Source organism: Gobius niger, assembly GCF_951799975.1.
Source record: "Gobius niger genome assembly, chromosome: 21".
Taxonomy (NCBI): Eukaryota; Metazoa; Chordata; class Actinopteri; order Gobiiformes; family Gobiidae; genus Gobius; species Gobius niger.
In genome coordinates, this window is record NC_136872.1 from 7,750,226 (window position 1) to 7,767,566 (window position 17,341).

Below are 17,341 nucleotides of genomic sequence, written 5' to 3' on the forward strand. Positions count from 1 at the left end.
ACCATGTACATGATCGTAGTCCATCCCTCTAAGGTGACCGCCTGGAAAAAAGACACAGCATCTCACACCATGTTTGCCCCATTTCCCCCCTCTCTAATTTTTTGCCTCAATTTGTCATTTCTAGTACGGTGGTGGGACTATGTCACACCACCGGTGTGGGACTATGTCTCCGAGCTGGCCTGGTGTCGCCTCGGGGTCCCCCCAGAACAGCTGGAGGAGGTGTGTGTGGACCGGGAAGTTTGGGCATCTCTGCTGAGACTGCTGCCCCCGCGACCCGGCCCCGGATAAAGCAGAAGAAAATGGATGGATGGATGGATGGATAATCTAAAGTGTTACTGGTGGTTTCTCTGAGGGCAGGGAATATGGAGCATGGATGATTATGATTTTAATTAAAATAATTTCACGTTCATATGAGCTCAGGAGAGTCCAGCCAATTTATATTTAGATTCATGACATACAATTATTTGAAATTGTTTTCCTGTTTTAAATATTCCTTGTTTGCTCTTTAAAGTAAAACTTCATAGAAACAAAAATGTTTTTGTTTTATCCTCCTCGTGCCTCGGGCTCTGCTGTGATTGACAGCCGTCTCTATGGAGACTCAATGGAAAAGGGGGCGGAGTTAAGTGTGTCTCTGCTCAGAGTGACTGCGGGGCAGAGGATCAGACCGGGGCAAACTCTGGCCTTTGTGAAGCAGCAGAGACTGTCACTGGAGTCACTGGGCTTTCCACTGGGTTTCCCTATCTCAGGGCCACGGCCTGTAGGACCAGAGGAGCTCAGAGCAAGGGTTGTCCTGTACTCAGGTGTAAAACTACTTTGGGACAATCAGCCTTCACCTACAAGGCACTAAAGCCTGGAAATGTTGACCCACTGAACAGGAGGGAGAGTTTTCAAACATAAGCTCAAAGACGTTACATGAGCTCATCAAACATACTGAAAATAAAGTCTGAAGAGAAGTTTTGGTTAACCCGTTAACCCCCACCCGAACCAAGCGCATTCTCTCAGTTTTGGCTTTACCCAAATCTAAAAGCTTCTTGAAAAAAAGCATCCAAATAGCGACAAAAACGGGGATGAAAAACACAAATGAGGCTTTTAGATTTGGGTAAAGCCAAACTGGAGAAAATGTGCTTGATTCAGGCGGAGGGTAGGAGGTTAAATTAATGCTTCCTCTTTGGTCTGAAACAACATCTACCTGGAAAATGGAGATGAGCGCGTATCCGATGTTATCAAAGTTGACGGTGTTCCGGAACGGGTTGTCCTCGCTGTTGCTGCATGTGTTGTAGAGCTCATTCCAGTCCACGCACTCCCCGGTGAGGTTGACGCTAGGATCGAACAGGTCGTCTGGATGCAGGGTGCAGAATGTGCCGTTGTCGATGTAGGCCGGGATGTCTTCACAGGTTCGCATGCCTTGGCGGCTCGGGGCAGAGCATAGGAACGGCAGCATCCTGTTCTTCCCGTAGTATGGGGGCATCGACCGGTTGTACTTGCTGTGAACATAACAGGCGATAACTATAAGCATAGATTGTTACTGAATCAATATCAAAAAGGAGAAAAAAGAGCAGTGTCGCTTCCAAATGCATCTGTGCGGACGAGAACTCCATTGATTTCAAAAGTTTCCAATAAGGAGAGAGTTTCCACAGATAAAAACAGCCGTAGAGAAAGTACTTGAAATGTGATGCAGTGTCGCTTTTTTGTACTTACGCCGCATCCTCGTCCAGAAAACAGCGCCGGTTCAGCTCTCCTGACCAAAGCTGAACGGCGACTGTTCCAAAAACCAGGAACACCAGGAAGCACACGGCCACGATGGTCAGGAACATGGGCAGGATCTCAGAGAGCATGGCCACGAACATGCGCATGTCTGCGAGGACAGATAAGAGAGATTTTTAACAGTTGAGCTATTCACGGCGACTCGGGCAGATTCACCAGAGACACTTTGGACTTACGCGGGATTCTCCTGACCACTCGCAGGGGCCGGAGGATGTCGGACCACAGGGAGAGATCAACTTTCACTTTCAGGGTTATGCTTGCGATTCTGAAGACGAAAGCAACAATGTTCTTTCATTTACCGTATGTTTTAAACTTTAAAAGGTAAGTGTATATGACAAATATGTGATTACAACACAACAAAAATGCAATAAAAAAAGTTATAATCAGTTTTGTAGGTCTTAGCGTTCAAATGAGGCGTTACTCTGGCCTATAGGCTGTGAGCCCCAGTCGAGAAGCTTTTAGATTTGGGTAAAGCCGAATAGGAGAAAATGCACTGGGTTAAGTTGGAGGTTGAAGGTTAAAGGTTTTAGGAAAAGTCATGTTCACAACGACACATAGAGGAGTAGTTCGAAATCCACGCAGTCTTCACTTTACTGCGCAGTAATCTTCACTTTACTCTGCGGATGCCAAACTACTCCTCATATTACTACGCCTTACATTATAGTTCCCCCTTTTATCCACTTAGAAAATCCACATTGTTTAATGTTGTGTAATTATACTTTGTAGTGGAACACTTCACGTAACCATATTTAAATAGGGAAAACGTGGAAGAGCTTGGTAGCTTCTATCTTGACCTGTTTTGGAGCTATAGTGGAGAGGAGGAGAGGCTAAATGCTAACGCCGTCTGTGCTGTGTTTACGTGACTGAAGGCACGGGTGAAGACCAGACAGGTCCTAAAGAACTCGTCAAAGCTAATGTAAAAACATATCTCAGTATGTAAAAACGGTGGCCTATTCCTTTAATATAGAAGCTGCAGTTACACGTATGACCTGAGGTGGCAGTAGTGAGTATAAAATGGCTAACTTGCATCTAGCCCCTTTAATAGTCCGCCAGAGAACGTAAAACATACTTAACATACTCAAAAAATGAAGCGATAAAAAAGCAAGAAAAAGCGACACGTAAAAACGCTTCAAATATTTGACAAAAACACGGCCACAACGTGACAAAAAAAGCTAGGATCAGGTTTTGAAATGGAATATTACACTGTTGTCCTCCAGTCGAGAAGCTTTTCGATTTGGGTCAAGCCGACCTGGAGGAAATGCACTTGGTTCAGGCGAGGGGTAAGAGGTTAAAACATCAAATAAAAATAACTTTTCTGCCCAACATTTCTTCATAAAGTGCATATGACACACTAGACACCATTTTTGCAAGATTTGACCAGATTTAGCTAAAGATTGTAACCACATTTCTTTAGTTTGGCCACTTTTGTGATGTTTATAGTTTCACTTCCTTATTGGACACAAACATTAAGTGACATGGAAGAAGGTACACTTAACAAATGTATTGACTGTGCATATACATAATAACTTCAAATCACAACAACGCCGCCCAAGAAGTGACTTCCTGTTTCGATCCAGCACATCAAAATAAAAGCACCATCTTATTCATTAGTTCAACTGTCTTTCTGCCTAACTATTAAGAGACACACTTAAAGCAGTACTAAGTAACTCTTCCCCCTAGAGGCCATGAGCGCAACTGCAGGTGTAGTAGCAAGTTACGATTTTTTAACTTATTAACTGTCTCGGAGAGTAAATACTACGCTGACAGGAAAGGTGAGGGGAGAGAGGGTTACTGTGCATCCAATTATACAATGGAAATATTTTTTTTCACTCAAACTTGGCTGTAAATACTGTTTAAAGTGACGTTAGCACGCAGTTAGCTTTGCCCGTTAGCATGTTAGCTTCTTCTTCGTGATTTCATTAGTGTGTATTGCTTTCTCCGCACCGGTGGCAGTCAAGTTGCAAACATGGTTTTCTGTCCAGAGACACCAGGGGGAGATGAAAGACCCTCCACTCATCCCATAAACACTTGTATCACCCCCACAGGGACTACGGAAAGGATTTATTAAGGTAAACACGTTACTTAGTACTGCTTTAATGTGTGCATTTAATTACGTTCTTGTAATGTTGCAAGTACCTGCTGAACTAATCAATGAGACGAGCTGCGTGCTTTTATTTTGGCGTGTAAGATCAAAACAGGAAGTCTCTACTTGGGCAGCATTGTTATGATTTGAAGTTATGCACAGAGTCAATTATGGGCTGTTGAAAGTAGTCAAAGTAGTTTTGTAGTACTAATTATAGAAAGTTTAGATTTATTCTCCTCTTTGCTTTTCCCCTTCAACTGCTTCCCCCCTCAACATGACCATATGTGGGCGATTCCAGAGATGCCGTCTGGATCTATAGTGGCTGTTTCATTGCATAAGTGGATGCATCATAAAATAAGCATCGTGCAGGGTAGGTTTTGTAATTTTTCTTCTCTGACATGAAAACTAATACATTAAGGGAGTAAACTTGTTAAAACTCTCCACTTCAAACACTGCGTGAACAATCAATACTTTCACCACCTCATATTGCAAATGTAACATCCAGGAGCAATGACATTATAAAGTGCATATGACAGGTGTTTATGTTTGCTAAATATTATTCGTCTGATGGGATAGTGATATAATAAAACCGACTTGCACAGATCCAATTGATCGGTCAGATGCTTTTAGCAATGTTCTTTTCACCCTTAACAGCTGGATGGGGTGTTGTGCGGTGTGGCTTCCAATATGATCATGCTATAAAATGAGGGTCACTTGTCATTTGCACTTCAACTTATGACGATCAACTTACTCGGCGATCAAGATGATCAGGTCCAGCTTGTTGTAGTGGTCGCGCAGGAACGTTCCGTCCGCCCCGGACAGCCCCAGGGCTAAGACTCTCATGGCGAGCTCGATGGAGAAAAACACCGTGACCAGGATGTCCACCAGCTGTATGACAAAACAAAGCATTACTTTTACAAATATAAAGTCAAAGTAGTTCAGCACATTTTTTTCTCTAAAGGCAAAAAAGTGGCAAAATGGCGACAAACATAAGATGAAAAAGGGACGAAAACATAAATCAGAAAAATCGTTAAAATCAAGAAAGTAAAAAAGTTGGGATCTGTTTTGAAGGTCTAAGCTTTCAAATGGCCTTACAGAAGCTTTTAGATTTGGGTAAAACTGAACTGGAGAAAATGCACTTGGTTAAGGTGAGGTTTAAGAGGCTAAAACTATGACTGAAATATCCAGATAAATAAATAGAGATTAAAGCTAAATAGAAACTAAAGAAATGGCTAAAGTTTTCCATCTATCCATTCCTCCATCCATCCTTCCTCTTCCGCTTTATCCGAGGCCGGGTCACGGAGATGCCCAGACTGCCTGACCCACACAGCTGTCCTGGGGGAACTCTGAGGCGACACCAGGCCAGCTCAGAGACATAGTCCCTCCAGCGTGTCCTGGGCTTCGAACACGGTCTCCTCCCAACAGGAACACCTCCCGAGGGAGGCGACCAGGACGCATCCAGAACATATCCATATAGATAAGATTAGAGAGTTTAGGGACAAATGGGACGCCTCAGTGGTAAGAGACCCCCGTGTGTATCTAAAGTTGGACAAGTTAAAGTGCATATGTAAAACATAGTTCACACAATTATATTTAACATTTTGCTAAAACTTTTACTCAGCTTTCTGTAGAATGACCATTTAAGTGATGTTTACAGTTTCATTTACTTTATACCATGGTCTGGGTGAATACTCGATTCTGATTGGCTGGTGGGTGCTAACAAGCGTAGTACACACGTAGTCCGGTAGTTAAATCACTGGGATATCCCTCCGCTGTGGGCATCGCCATAGCAACGCATGACACAGCTGAATCAGATAAACACGTAATTAGTGACTGACAGGAACGTATGAGATGGATTTTGTTTAATTTCAACGTTTTTGGCCAAAACAAAATGTTTGATAAATGGGAAGTAGAGGAGAGTGAGCAGCTAGGTTAGCCTACTGTTAATAACATATGAGCTTTCCATTTCTATTGAAAACGGTTAAGGCTATTCATGATTTTCAGGCGTACATAAAATGATCTCTGCATTTAAACATATTTGGCTGGATTAGTAAAGTCAATCATAAAAGTTTCAGTTTGTGGGGCTCAGGTGTAAGCGGACTCCACCGCAGCTGTTTCCATAAACAGTTGAGCTGGTTGAGCTAGCTAGCTAGCTTCAGGTTAAACAGCGTAAAAGTGAAATAACTCCTGCCCACGAGTGCCGCATATCGGTGTTTACTTCCACGGAAAAGTGCCGGGTTAGTCCTGTTGTGTTGTGATTCTGTGCTTATGTTGTTTCGTTGAGCCTGACTGAGATCCTCGTAATAGCTGCGGAGAAAGACTCGCTCTGAGACGAGCCTTCAGTGACCGGCTAATAACCCACAGAAAATAGTCCCGGTGGTCTGGCATATTTAGTGAGTTTAGTCAATGAAACAAATATTTATTATAAATGTTACGTTTGTGGGACCCTGGTATAAGCGGATTAAACAACTCGGAGCCGTGCATTAGACGGTTATAATGCGCGACGCGTCGTGCATTATAACCGTCACAGATGGCATCTCGTCATAAAAGGGGGCGTGGCCTCGCTGAGGGGAAAAATATAATCTTTTGGGAAACACAATTTTCCACCTTTTTTAGCCATTTTCTGGTGGAATATGAACTTATTTATCACATACAAATAAAGTCAAGTCTAAATCGGGCCCATATGGATATTTTCTAACAGCCGATTGTTCTGTAGAAGTGAAAAAATGGCAGTCATAGCAAGCACTAGCTAGCGTTAGCATTAGCTCGATGCTAACATGTAGCATCATGTTAGCATTCTCCGTTTTTTTTATATATATTTATGGGCTGTTGAACCACTTTGCTTCTCTCCATGTCTTTGTATCTTTATTTAGTAGAAAACTATTTTCATAATTCAGCATTTGTTAAAGTAGTTTTTGAATAATTAGAGAAAGTTTAAATTTTCTTTCAAAATTGTTTTCCCCCTCAACTGTTTTCAAACATGACCATATATGGGCGATTGGGCGATTCCCTAGATGCCGTCTGTATCTATGTTGTGAAGAAAAGTTGTTTTTATTTGAATGTTTAAACAGTTTAAACATTAATATATATATATATATGGGCAACTGCATTTTAAATGTGCTTTATAAATAAACTTTGACCTTTAACCTTTAGAGATAAAGTTTGACTCACTCATTTCCCATTGACAGAACATGGTCGGCATTTATGTCAGTTCTTGTCAGTGTCCAATAGGGAAGTGAAACTATAAACATCACAAAAATGTTCAAACTAACAAATTGTAGTGCTTTAGCAGTCTCTGGCCTTCATTCACTCTGTGAATGAAATGAAATACTACACCGGGTATGCTGTTTCTGGCGAGGAAACATGGTTACAAGCTCAAACATGCACGACATGTACCCTCTCCTTTGGAAAACTTCATCAAAACAGTGGCTTACCTCCAAGAATGGGCCCCTGTTGGTGCAGGGGTCGTATGCGGACATGGCACAACATCCGAGCACCACCATAAGGGCCGACAGGTTGTTCCAGTGAGGTGCGGCGTCCACTGTGATCCATAGAGCCCAGCGCCGGAGCACATCGCTCTGCTTAAAGGTGAAGGCCTCAGGAACCAAGTCTGGATACAGGAGGTGCTCCTCGGGGCTGCCTTCAGGATCCTCTTCCACCATGATCGCTGGACCGACCTTCAGAATCGAAAGGAAACATTTAAGTACCAATGCAAATTATTATTATATATTACATTGTATTATATATGTTGAGCACATGAGGAAACGCATGGTAAATGACCCCAAAATCAATGTTTCACCAACATTAAATTTAAAAGAGACAAAATTGTACAAAATACAGAAAAAACTGTGTGAGAATACTTACCAAATGTGGTGGTGAGTGTCTGTGACCAGCGTCTGGTGTGGTTTGGAAAATCCTTTGCTGAGTCGAAATAAAGCAGCTATCAAAAAGAAAACGTGTTTGTAAAATCCTTTGCTGAGTAGAAATAAAGCAGCTATCAAACAGTACAGGTAGGCATATTTTGTAAAATCCTTTGCTAGCTTGATGTAACACTGCTCAAAGAGATTTGTTAGTAATATTTTTCAAAAGTTGTTGCCAGGGAAGTGTTTTGAATCATTTTGGCATTGCATTGCATTATATACATTCATCTTTTTTCAAAAACGCGCTCTCAGCCTTTGTTTACATTCATATTTAAATAGGCACAGTTCCAAACAGCTGACTGCCAACCAGTTTTTCCAACAAGTCCTCCAAATCCATACGACACAAGTGGTCGTTTGTCTTATCCCTATATTACGACCATATAAGACGTTTGCTAAAACAGCGCCCCCAAGCTCCCACTGAGGGTATGTCCATTACATTTAACCCAATTCAGAAACGACTTTATTTTATGTAGTGTTTTTGACCACTTGCGAGGACGATTCCAACGAAATAAATCACAAACTTGCAAAATTAGCCCCACGTGCAATAAGTAAAGCAGTCCCAGATGTTCAGCCCCGCCACACCTGTGGAGGAACTGAACGTCCAGCTGTGCCAAAGGCTCTCCAAGCGCGCTCTGCGCTATTACGCATCACACCTCCCCAACCGCAGCAGCGGCTACAGGTCACCACTCTCATCATTTATTATATTATATGTGTGAGCTATAGGTTATCGCCATTTTACTCACAACAACAGCGACACCAAAGCACAACTCACCATTGACGCCTTCCTGTCTTCTCCTCCATATGCGTCACTGCCAACTCCATAAGCTCTCCTGTCCGCTTCCATCGCTGTCCTCAAACGTCCTGGTGTCTCAGACTCCGTGTCTCCCGTACGTCCGGTTGTCCGGTGACCGCGGCGAGACTCGGATCCGCGCCGGGTTCCAGTGCGCATGATGCGGGGAAACACCTCTCGTCACCCCGACAAAGTCGGGCCTCGGCTCCGCTGCTGTTCTCCACAAAGTCCTACGTCTCTTTCTGAGTTCCTCTCGAGAACGTGGAGCCAAATGTCCTGATGAAACTGATGTCGTTCATTTCTCCGCAGTTTCGTCATTTAAGGATAAATGTTGCTCGCCCATTTTCGACAAAGTATTTAAGCGCTTTCTTATTGTTGGTAAATGGTTCACTGTAAATAACAGTATTTATTCATCTTTTCGCTAAATTAAACACTGTCTTTTTATTAATTGAAACCGGAAGCGCATCCATCACGTGACCGCTTTATGCTAGTTTAAAAGAGCTAGGCCCACAGCCTCAGGGCAGAAGCTGTGGCGCAGTAGTCGGGCCGTGGCCTAAGCCTTGTTACATCTGGGACGTGTAAGTGTCGTTTTATCTGTTTATCCATTTTAACTTAATCCATAGTACGCTAAACTATTTTATTCTTTATTCACAGGGGACCTATGTTTACCTTTTCTTTTCTGTAAATATTTGAGCTCGAAATAAACTTTGAAAAGCCAACTGATTCTCCCTGGTGATTTCGAGGGGGCAACAAAATCTTGGTGTTTCTGCCCGGTCGGATTAAGTTTGTGGATGACCTGGATCGCTACCGTGGATTGTGGCTCCGGAGCGCGTGTGTGGACTATATTCGTGAGTGGAATACGCTACGAGAGACGCCAACACAAAGCTATCACGGAGCTAATGCTAACGGAAGCGAGGTCAAGGAAGACGACACAACCCACCGCAAGTCACGATCAAATCCAAGGTAAAAGACTTTCCAACCATGCCAGACTTTAACGAACAAGTGTCTGAATGGGAAAATATGCTGGAAGAAATCGAGGGAAAGCTAATTGCCTTACCTGCTTCGGAACTTCTTAAAATATGCACTACACTTGAAATAAATGTTGAAGATGAAGATAAAAACTCACCTCGCAAATTGAGAAGGCTAATTCTGCAGCATTTGGAGTGTGAGGATGTCACGTCGCTTGAAGATGGAGGAATGTCATTGTTATTGAAAATAAATGACAGAATTGATGAGCTGAGAAAAACGCTGTCTACGTCTGGTCCCACGTCGCCACGCCGCCCTCTGGCGGACACAGCTGGTACTGCGCCCAGCAACACGGAACCTGTGGTAAGACCACGCACCTCTGCCACCACGCTTACTGCCGTTAATAATTTGACTGAAAGAACTCAAACTGTTGTTCACCCAATGTATAGAAAAGACTTTAAAATTAATGGACAAATTGGTGAACATAATCAAACGGATAAGCTGGGATATGCAAGTCTAGAAAGACAAATTACAAAAGCATTAAAGAAGGGATATGATGAATGCGAAATTATTGATGCAGTCCTTCAAGCTATTATTCCAGGAACAAAACTGCGAAGTTATCTGGAAAGTAGAGATGATTTGTCATTGAAAGCTCTGAAACAAATATTGCGGACTCATTTTGTTGAAAAAGATGCTAATGAGCTGTACCACTCCTTAACTCGTGATGCACAAGATCACGGAGAGACTCCAGTCCAGTTTCTAGTTCGAGCTATGGACTTGAGGCAACAGATACTCTTTGCTTCAGAAAGAGCAGACACTGGCTTGAAGTACAGCCCAGAGCTCATCCAAAATCAGTTTTTGCAAACCATACTTACCGGACTTCAAGATGACACCATCCGTATTGACTTAAAGCCATATTTGCAAAATCCAAGAATAACTGATGAAGTTCTGCTGGAGAAAATGACCGCCGCCTATAACCTGGAGATGGAGAGGAAGGGCAAGCTGTCAAGCAAATCCAGAGCCAAGGTGTTAGCGGTGAGTAATGATTCACATTTCACTGATTCAGAGAGCAGCAGTTATGACAGTAACTCTACCAGTTATAAAAAGCAAAAGTTTGAAAAACGTGACACATTGATGGAGAAAGTAGACCAGGGGAACAAAGCAATCTGTGAAGCCATTCAGAATCTCACCACTCAGCTGTCAAGCCTGCACCAGCCACCCGGACAATCACCACCATGGGGACAAGCCAGCCACAGCTACAACAGACCACCGCCAAGGACACGCCCCAACCGGCAGTGTCACCAGTGCCAGCGGACCAATCCAGGGGGGAAATGCGACCACTGCTACAAGTGTGGGAGCATAGACCACTGGGCCGTTGGTTGCCGCAGAGCGCCTAGGAACACCACAGCCTCCACCAACAAGATCGAAACCAGCGTACATCTTGGTAAGAACACAGACATATTCTGCACCACAGCGCCCCTCACTGGTAAACAACATCAAACTGCTAAGCTGGTGGGGAGGAGGTGCCTTGTTCGAGCCACAATGAACAATGTTGACACCAAAGTGCTGTGGGACACTGGCTCACAAGTGTCCATTATTGGAGATGAGTGGAAGCAGAGACACTTACCCCATGTTACTGTGAGGCCTGTAGAAGAGTTACTGGAAGAAGGAGGGCTGGATCTGTCCGCAGCAAATGGGACAAAGATTCCATACCAGGGCTGGATTGAAGTGAAGTTTGCACTGTCACAAGATGCTGTTGCTGGGATGAGTGATGAACCAGTAGTTGTTCCTATCTTAGTCGCCTCTACAGATCTGGAACGTCCTATTATTGGATTTAATGTAATTGAGGAGCTGGCTTTGGCAAATGAGGGTCTTGGAAGCTGTTTTCCTTCTGGTCACATGGTAAGGAGATTTTGTTCAGCACTTGATGTGGGTCAGGAAACTGCGAGGGCTGTTCTAACTGTTTTACAGAAGCCGTCACCTGAAAACAACCCCCACATTGCTCGTCTGGGAAGAATGCCAGTTACTGTCCCAAAGAGGAACGCCATCCAAGTGCAATGCAACTACCTACAGCAAGGTTTGCTCTGTGGAACTCACGTCGTGTTGGAGCCTAACCCGGAGACACCGTGGCCCACAGGACTCAAAGTAAGAGAGCAGCTCATTCAACATCAAGAGAATACGAGGATTAAGGTAACTGTTGAAAACACAACAGACTGTGATATTACTCTTTGTGGCCGCACAACGCTTGGCTGGTTACACAGTGTTGATGCTGTTTATCCACTAGAGCCCAAGTCACCAGAGGGCAGTGCCACATCCTCACTGGAGCAGCCCAGTCAAGCACCACAGAGGGAGCCCTGGGTCCCGCCTGTAGATCTGAGTCACCTCTCGGCAGAGCAGCAGCACAGAGTTCGTCAGATGCTGGTGGAGGAGGGTGACGTGTTTGCCAGAGATGAGTGGGATGCTGGTTGTGTCACTGGTTTGCAAATGGACATTAATTTGAAAGACTCTGTTCCTGTCCAGAGAACATACAATGCCATACCCCGACACCTGTATCAGGAAGTCAAGGCTCACATTCAGGATTTGTTGAGTAGAGGTTGGGTTCAAAAGTCCTATTCCTCTTACTCTTCACCGGTAGTCTGCGTCAGGAAAAAGGACGGCACTCTCCGGTTATGCATCGATTACAGGCTGCTGAATGAGAAGACCTGGCCAGACCGTCATCCCATCCCCAGGATCCAAGAAATCCTGGAAAACTTGGGTGGAAACTCCTGGTTCACCGTCCTGGACCAGGGCAAAGCATACCACCAAGGCTTCATGAGCGAGAAGAGCAGACCATACACAGCCTTTATTACACCATGGGGACTCTATGAGTGGACCAGGATCCCATTTGGCCTCTCAAATGCCCCGGCTGCTTTTCAACGCCACATGGAGGGATGCCTGGGAGATCTGCGGGACGAAGTCTGTGTGCCCTATCTGGATGATGTCCTTGTTTTCAGCCGCACATTTGACCAACATGTGGAAAACGTCAGACAAGTCCTGCGGCGACAGAGAGCCTGTGGGATGAAGCTGAGAGCCGAAAAATGTGAGTTGTTTAAGCCACAAGTAACGTATGTTGGTCGTGTGATCTCTGCAGAAGGATACAGGATGAACCCAAGAGAGGTGGAGGCAGTAAAGGCGCTCACGTACCAGACCCCAGCTACAGTGAGAGAGGTGAGGAAGCTCCTGGGATTCTTGAGCTACTACAGAGCTTACATCCAGGACTTCTCCAGGACTGCAAAGCCACTGTATGAGCTGCTGGCAAAGCCCAAAGGTGAGCCAAAACACTGCCACAAAAAGGGGACAAAACATTCAGGTGCTCAGCTCCCACCCTCCTCTCCGGTTCAGTGGACAGAAATACACAGAGTAGTTTTAGAGACGCTTGTGAACCAACTTACAAATCCACCTGTTATGGCATATCCAGACCTCGAGCAGCCTTTCATTCTCCATGTTGACGCCTCAGAGCAAGGGCTCGGTGCTGTGCTGTACCAGCGACAAGATGGCGCACTGAGAGTGATTGGCTACGGATCCAGAACCCTGACGCCTGCAGAGAAGAACTACAAGCTGCACTCAGGAAAACTGGAATTCCTCGCACTGAAATGGGCCATCACAGAGCGTTTCCGTGACTACCTGTTCCACGCGCCACACTTCACAGTCTACAGTGACAATAACCCACTCACTTACGTTACCAAGTCGGCAAAACTCAACGCCACGGGTCACCGCTGGGTTGCAGAGCTGGCAGACTATAGATTCACACTCAAGTACAGACCTGGAACAGCTAACACAGATGCTGACTTTCTCTCTCGCAGACCTAAGCCCATCAAAACCATCATGCAGGAGTGCACGGAAGAGTGTGAGCCGGAGGTCATGGACAGCATCTGTAAAGCAGTCAAAAGCAGCCAAACAGGTGAGATCAACTGGATTTCTGCTGTCACCTGTAATGTGGATGTCCTACCACCAGATGGCAGTGCTGTACCACCCCTTCAGCCCTTCTCCATCCAAGACATCCAGGCCCAGCAGAATGCAGATCCAGCCATCCAGAGGGTCTCCAACCTGAAAAGAGAAAACACTTACCTGAAGTACAGAGACAAAGCTGCAGAGAGTGAGCAAGTCCGGGTTCTCCTGAGAGAATGGCCAAGGCTGCAGCTGGGTGAAGATGGACTCTTGTGGAGGAAGACCAACAACAGGCTGCAACTGGTGGTGCCAGAGCCCTTGAAGCCCCTGGTGTACAAGTACCTCCATGAGGAGATGGGACACTTGGGTGCTGACCGGATGGTGGCCCTGGCCCGAGAGCGCTTCTTTTGGCCAAAAATGAGGCAGGAGATGGAGCACTACGTTACACGTGTCTGCAGCTGCATCAAAAACAAAAGGCCCAACAGAGTCACAAGGACACCACTTCAAAGCATTGAAACTTCTGCACCATTCGAGATGGTCTCAATAGACTTTTTACATCTGGAGAAAAGCAACGGAGGGGAAGAGTATATCCTGGTTTTAGTGGACCATTTCACTAAATACGCTCAGGCCTACGCAACCAAAGACAAGGCTGGGAAAACTGCTGCCAGAAAGCTGTTTGACGAATTTATCCCACGCTTTGGGTTTCCATCCAGGATCCACCACGACCAAGGGAGAGAGTTTGAGAACCAGCTGTTTCGGAAGCTCCAGGAATATGGTGGTATCCAACACTCTCGCACTACACCTTACCACCCCCAAGCTAACCCTGCCGAACGTTTTAACAGGACTCTGTTGAGTATGCTGCGGACACTGGAGGAGACACAAAAGGCCAGATGGAAGGAGCACCTCAACAAAGTAGTTCATGCCTACAACTCCACCATCCACGAGGCGACAGGGTACTCCCCTTTCTTCTTGCTTTTTGGACGTGAGCCAACCCTCCCAGTTGACCTCTTGTTTCCCAAGAAGCTCGGGGACGCAGAGAAACAGACCCCTGCTGGCTATGCGGAGAAGTGGAGAGAGGCAATGCAGGAAGCCTATTCCATTGCCCTGACGAACATGAGGAAGTCTGCAAAAAAGGGCCAAGATTATTACAATCAGCGCGCCTGGAGCTCCACGCTGAACCCGGGTGACCATGTATTGGTGAGAAATCTCACGCCTCGAGGTGGTCCGGGGAAGCTCCGCAGTCACTGGGAGGACACTGTCCATGTGGTGAGGGAGAGCAAAGGCCCTGGAAGCCCTGTCTATGTGGTTGAGCCTCTGAATGCTGTAGGGAGAAGACGTGTGCTGCACAGAAACTTACTCTTACCTTGTCCTTACCTGGTTGAACCAGCGCCTGTCGTCCCCAACCCTAAAAGGAGAAGCAGGAGAACCAGAACGTCGCCAGGAAGAGGGACAAGTGTTAAGTGCAACATCCAGCCTGCAGGTACAGAGAGCTCTAGTGAGGAAGACTATCATCTCGTCCTGCCACCCCAACCCGTTTTTCAGCCGCTCAATCCAACTGCCAGAGAGTTCCAACCGAGAGTCCCCACTCCAAGACAGCCGGAACAGGGAGCTGCACCTGCTGAGGAGAGAGCTGAAGTGGTGATCCTGATCCCAGAGGTTGACCCTGAGCCAGAGCCAGTACAGGAAGCGGATTCATCTGAGCGAGAGGCATCCTCCTCTGACTCCTCGGAGCGACCTGCAAGACCTGTCAGAACCAGACGGCCCAGGCGCTTTTACACCTACGACCAGCTTGGTGAGCCCACGGTCCTGGAAGTGCAGACCTGTCCTGTCGGTGTGTCCAAACCAGCGAGGGTCCGAGACGGCTTCTTCAGCACCTCGGCCAACCTATATCCTTTTTAATTCCCAGTCGTAATGCAGTAGTAACATGCACTTTATGTACCTGCTAATTGAGTTGCACTTTGCACTTTGCACTTTAAAGTATGTGGCTTGTGTGCAATAGAGATATGTGCAATAGTAGTAAATGTACTTTAATTATTGTTTAAGTAGTACATGCTATTTGTTTAGTTGGTTTGCTATGCTGCTACAACATCTTGGGTAGAAGGTATTTTCCTTGAGTCAATTCTGAAGATTCTGGGGCCCACCAATGCTTCAACGGACTATCTACCCAAATACGGAAATGGACCTTTAAACCTGCGCGTACCGCCGTGCCAAAGGACTCTTGGATGACGGACACTATTCATTTAGCCTGGACTCTTTTGTGAAGTATTGTTGTGGTTCAAATTGTTTATTTACTACAATTTATGGTTTAAGTCAAGTAAGACCCCCCAGTAGGATTAAGGGAATGTTGGTTTAACATTATTTTTAGTGGGGGAGGGTGTTGCTCGCCCATTTTCGACAAAGTATTTAAGCGCTTTCTTATTGTTGGTAAATGGTTCACTGTAAATAACAGTATTTATTCATCTTTTCGCTAAATTAAACACTGTCTTTTTATTAATTGAAACCGGAAGCGCATCCATCACGTGACCGCTTTATGCTAGTTTAAAAGAGCTAGGCCCACAGCCTCAGGGCAGAAGCTGTGGCGCAGTAGTCGGGCCGTGGCCTAAGCCTTGTTACATCTGGGACGTGTAAGTGTCGTTTTATCTGTTTATCCATTTTAACTTAATCCATAGTACGCTAAACTATTTTATTCTTTATTCACAGGGGACCTATGTTTACCTTTTCTTTTCTGTAAATATTTGAGCTCGAAATAAACTTTGAAAAGCCAACTGATTCTCCCTGGTGATTTCGAGGGGGCAACATAAACATATAAAACATTACAGCTGTGTTTAGCTCGCGGGTTTTTGAACTAGATTTGACGGACACTCGCTCTGTCCAATGAAAACACGTGTATCAGACAGAGGGGGTTTGGTCAGGTGAGCCTGCGCTCTGATTGGCTGAAGGGTCAGCTACGTCATATCCAGTAGTATTTGTTAATAATTATCATCACTATATTATAAACAATCTGAAATAAACTGTTGTAGAGCATTTCTTCTGATGTCTGGACAGTATTACACATGTTATTTTTTTATTTTATTTATTGACCTTTACCAGGATTTATTTATGGTTTATTTGGTAGGGACAGTGCAAGTTAATGAACAAGCCACACCGGATTGTAGCCTTAGGCTAATTTTCATCCGTCGTCCCCCATGCGCACTCTCAAACATCCTGGCCTATTGTGCATGTTTTTAGTGGTAGGGGAAACCGGAGTACCCGGAGGACCCTTCTAGCTGTGAAGTACAAGCACTAACCGCTGTGCTACCGTGCCGCCCCACGGTACGGTAGCACAGTACGGTTGTCCCATTGAGATTAATAATCTCTTTTTCAGGGGAGTCCTGGCCCCAGAGGAGAATCTATTGTACATGTTTTTAGTGGTAGGGGAAACCAGAGTACCCGGAGGAAACCTACGCAGACACGGGGAGAACATGCAAACTCCACACAGAAAGGCCCCGTCCAGATGGGAATCGAACCAGGGACCTTCTTGCTGTGAGGCTTGAGCTCCAACCACTGCGCCACCGGGCCTCCCAATTGTTCTATTCTCATTGTTCTATTCAAAATAAATGTCTTGGTCATAATAGTCATTCTACTTATATGTGTTTCTATGACATAATGGGCTAAACATGTGATGCAGATTAAAGGTTAAGATCATTTATGTGTCATTACCAAATGTGTCTCTGCATTTAGCCCCTCCTTCGACTGAGGCGAGCCGTCAGGAGCAGTGGGCAGGAGCGTGTTGCATCTGGGGACCATCTCCAGATGTGGAGCCAGGCTGATGGTCAGAATCACCTGCTGGAGGATTCACCTAATGCACATGTTTTATGTTTAAAACAAATGTAATAGAGACACTGCAGATGT

At 45.3% G+C, this 17,341-nt stretch overlaps 1 protein-coding gene across 1 annotated transcript; it reads right to left on the minus strand.

The window, feature by feature from the left end:
- Positions 1–1,694: 1,694 nt before the first annotated feature.
- Positions 1,695–7,509, minus strand: LOC306980743 (voltage-dependent T-type calcium channel subunit alpha-1I-like; the record flags this gene model as incomplete). The annotated part of the gene is made up of 4 exons (XM_079580172.1): positions 1,695–1,855; positions 1,941–2,029; positions 4,599–4,735; positions 7,282–7,509. The coding sequence occupies 4 exons, from the start codon at positions 7,507–7,509 to the stop codon at positions 1,695–1,697; spliced, it is 615 nt and encodes a 204-aa protein (XP_079436298.1).
- Positions 7,510–17,341: the final 9,832 nt, after the last annotated feature.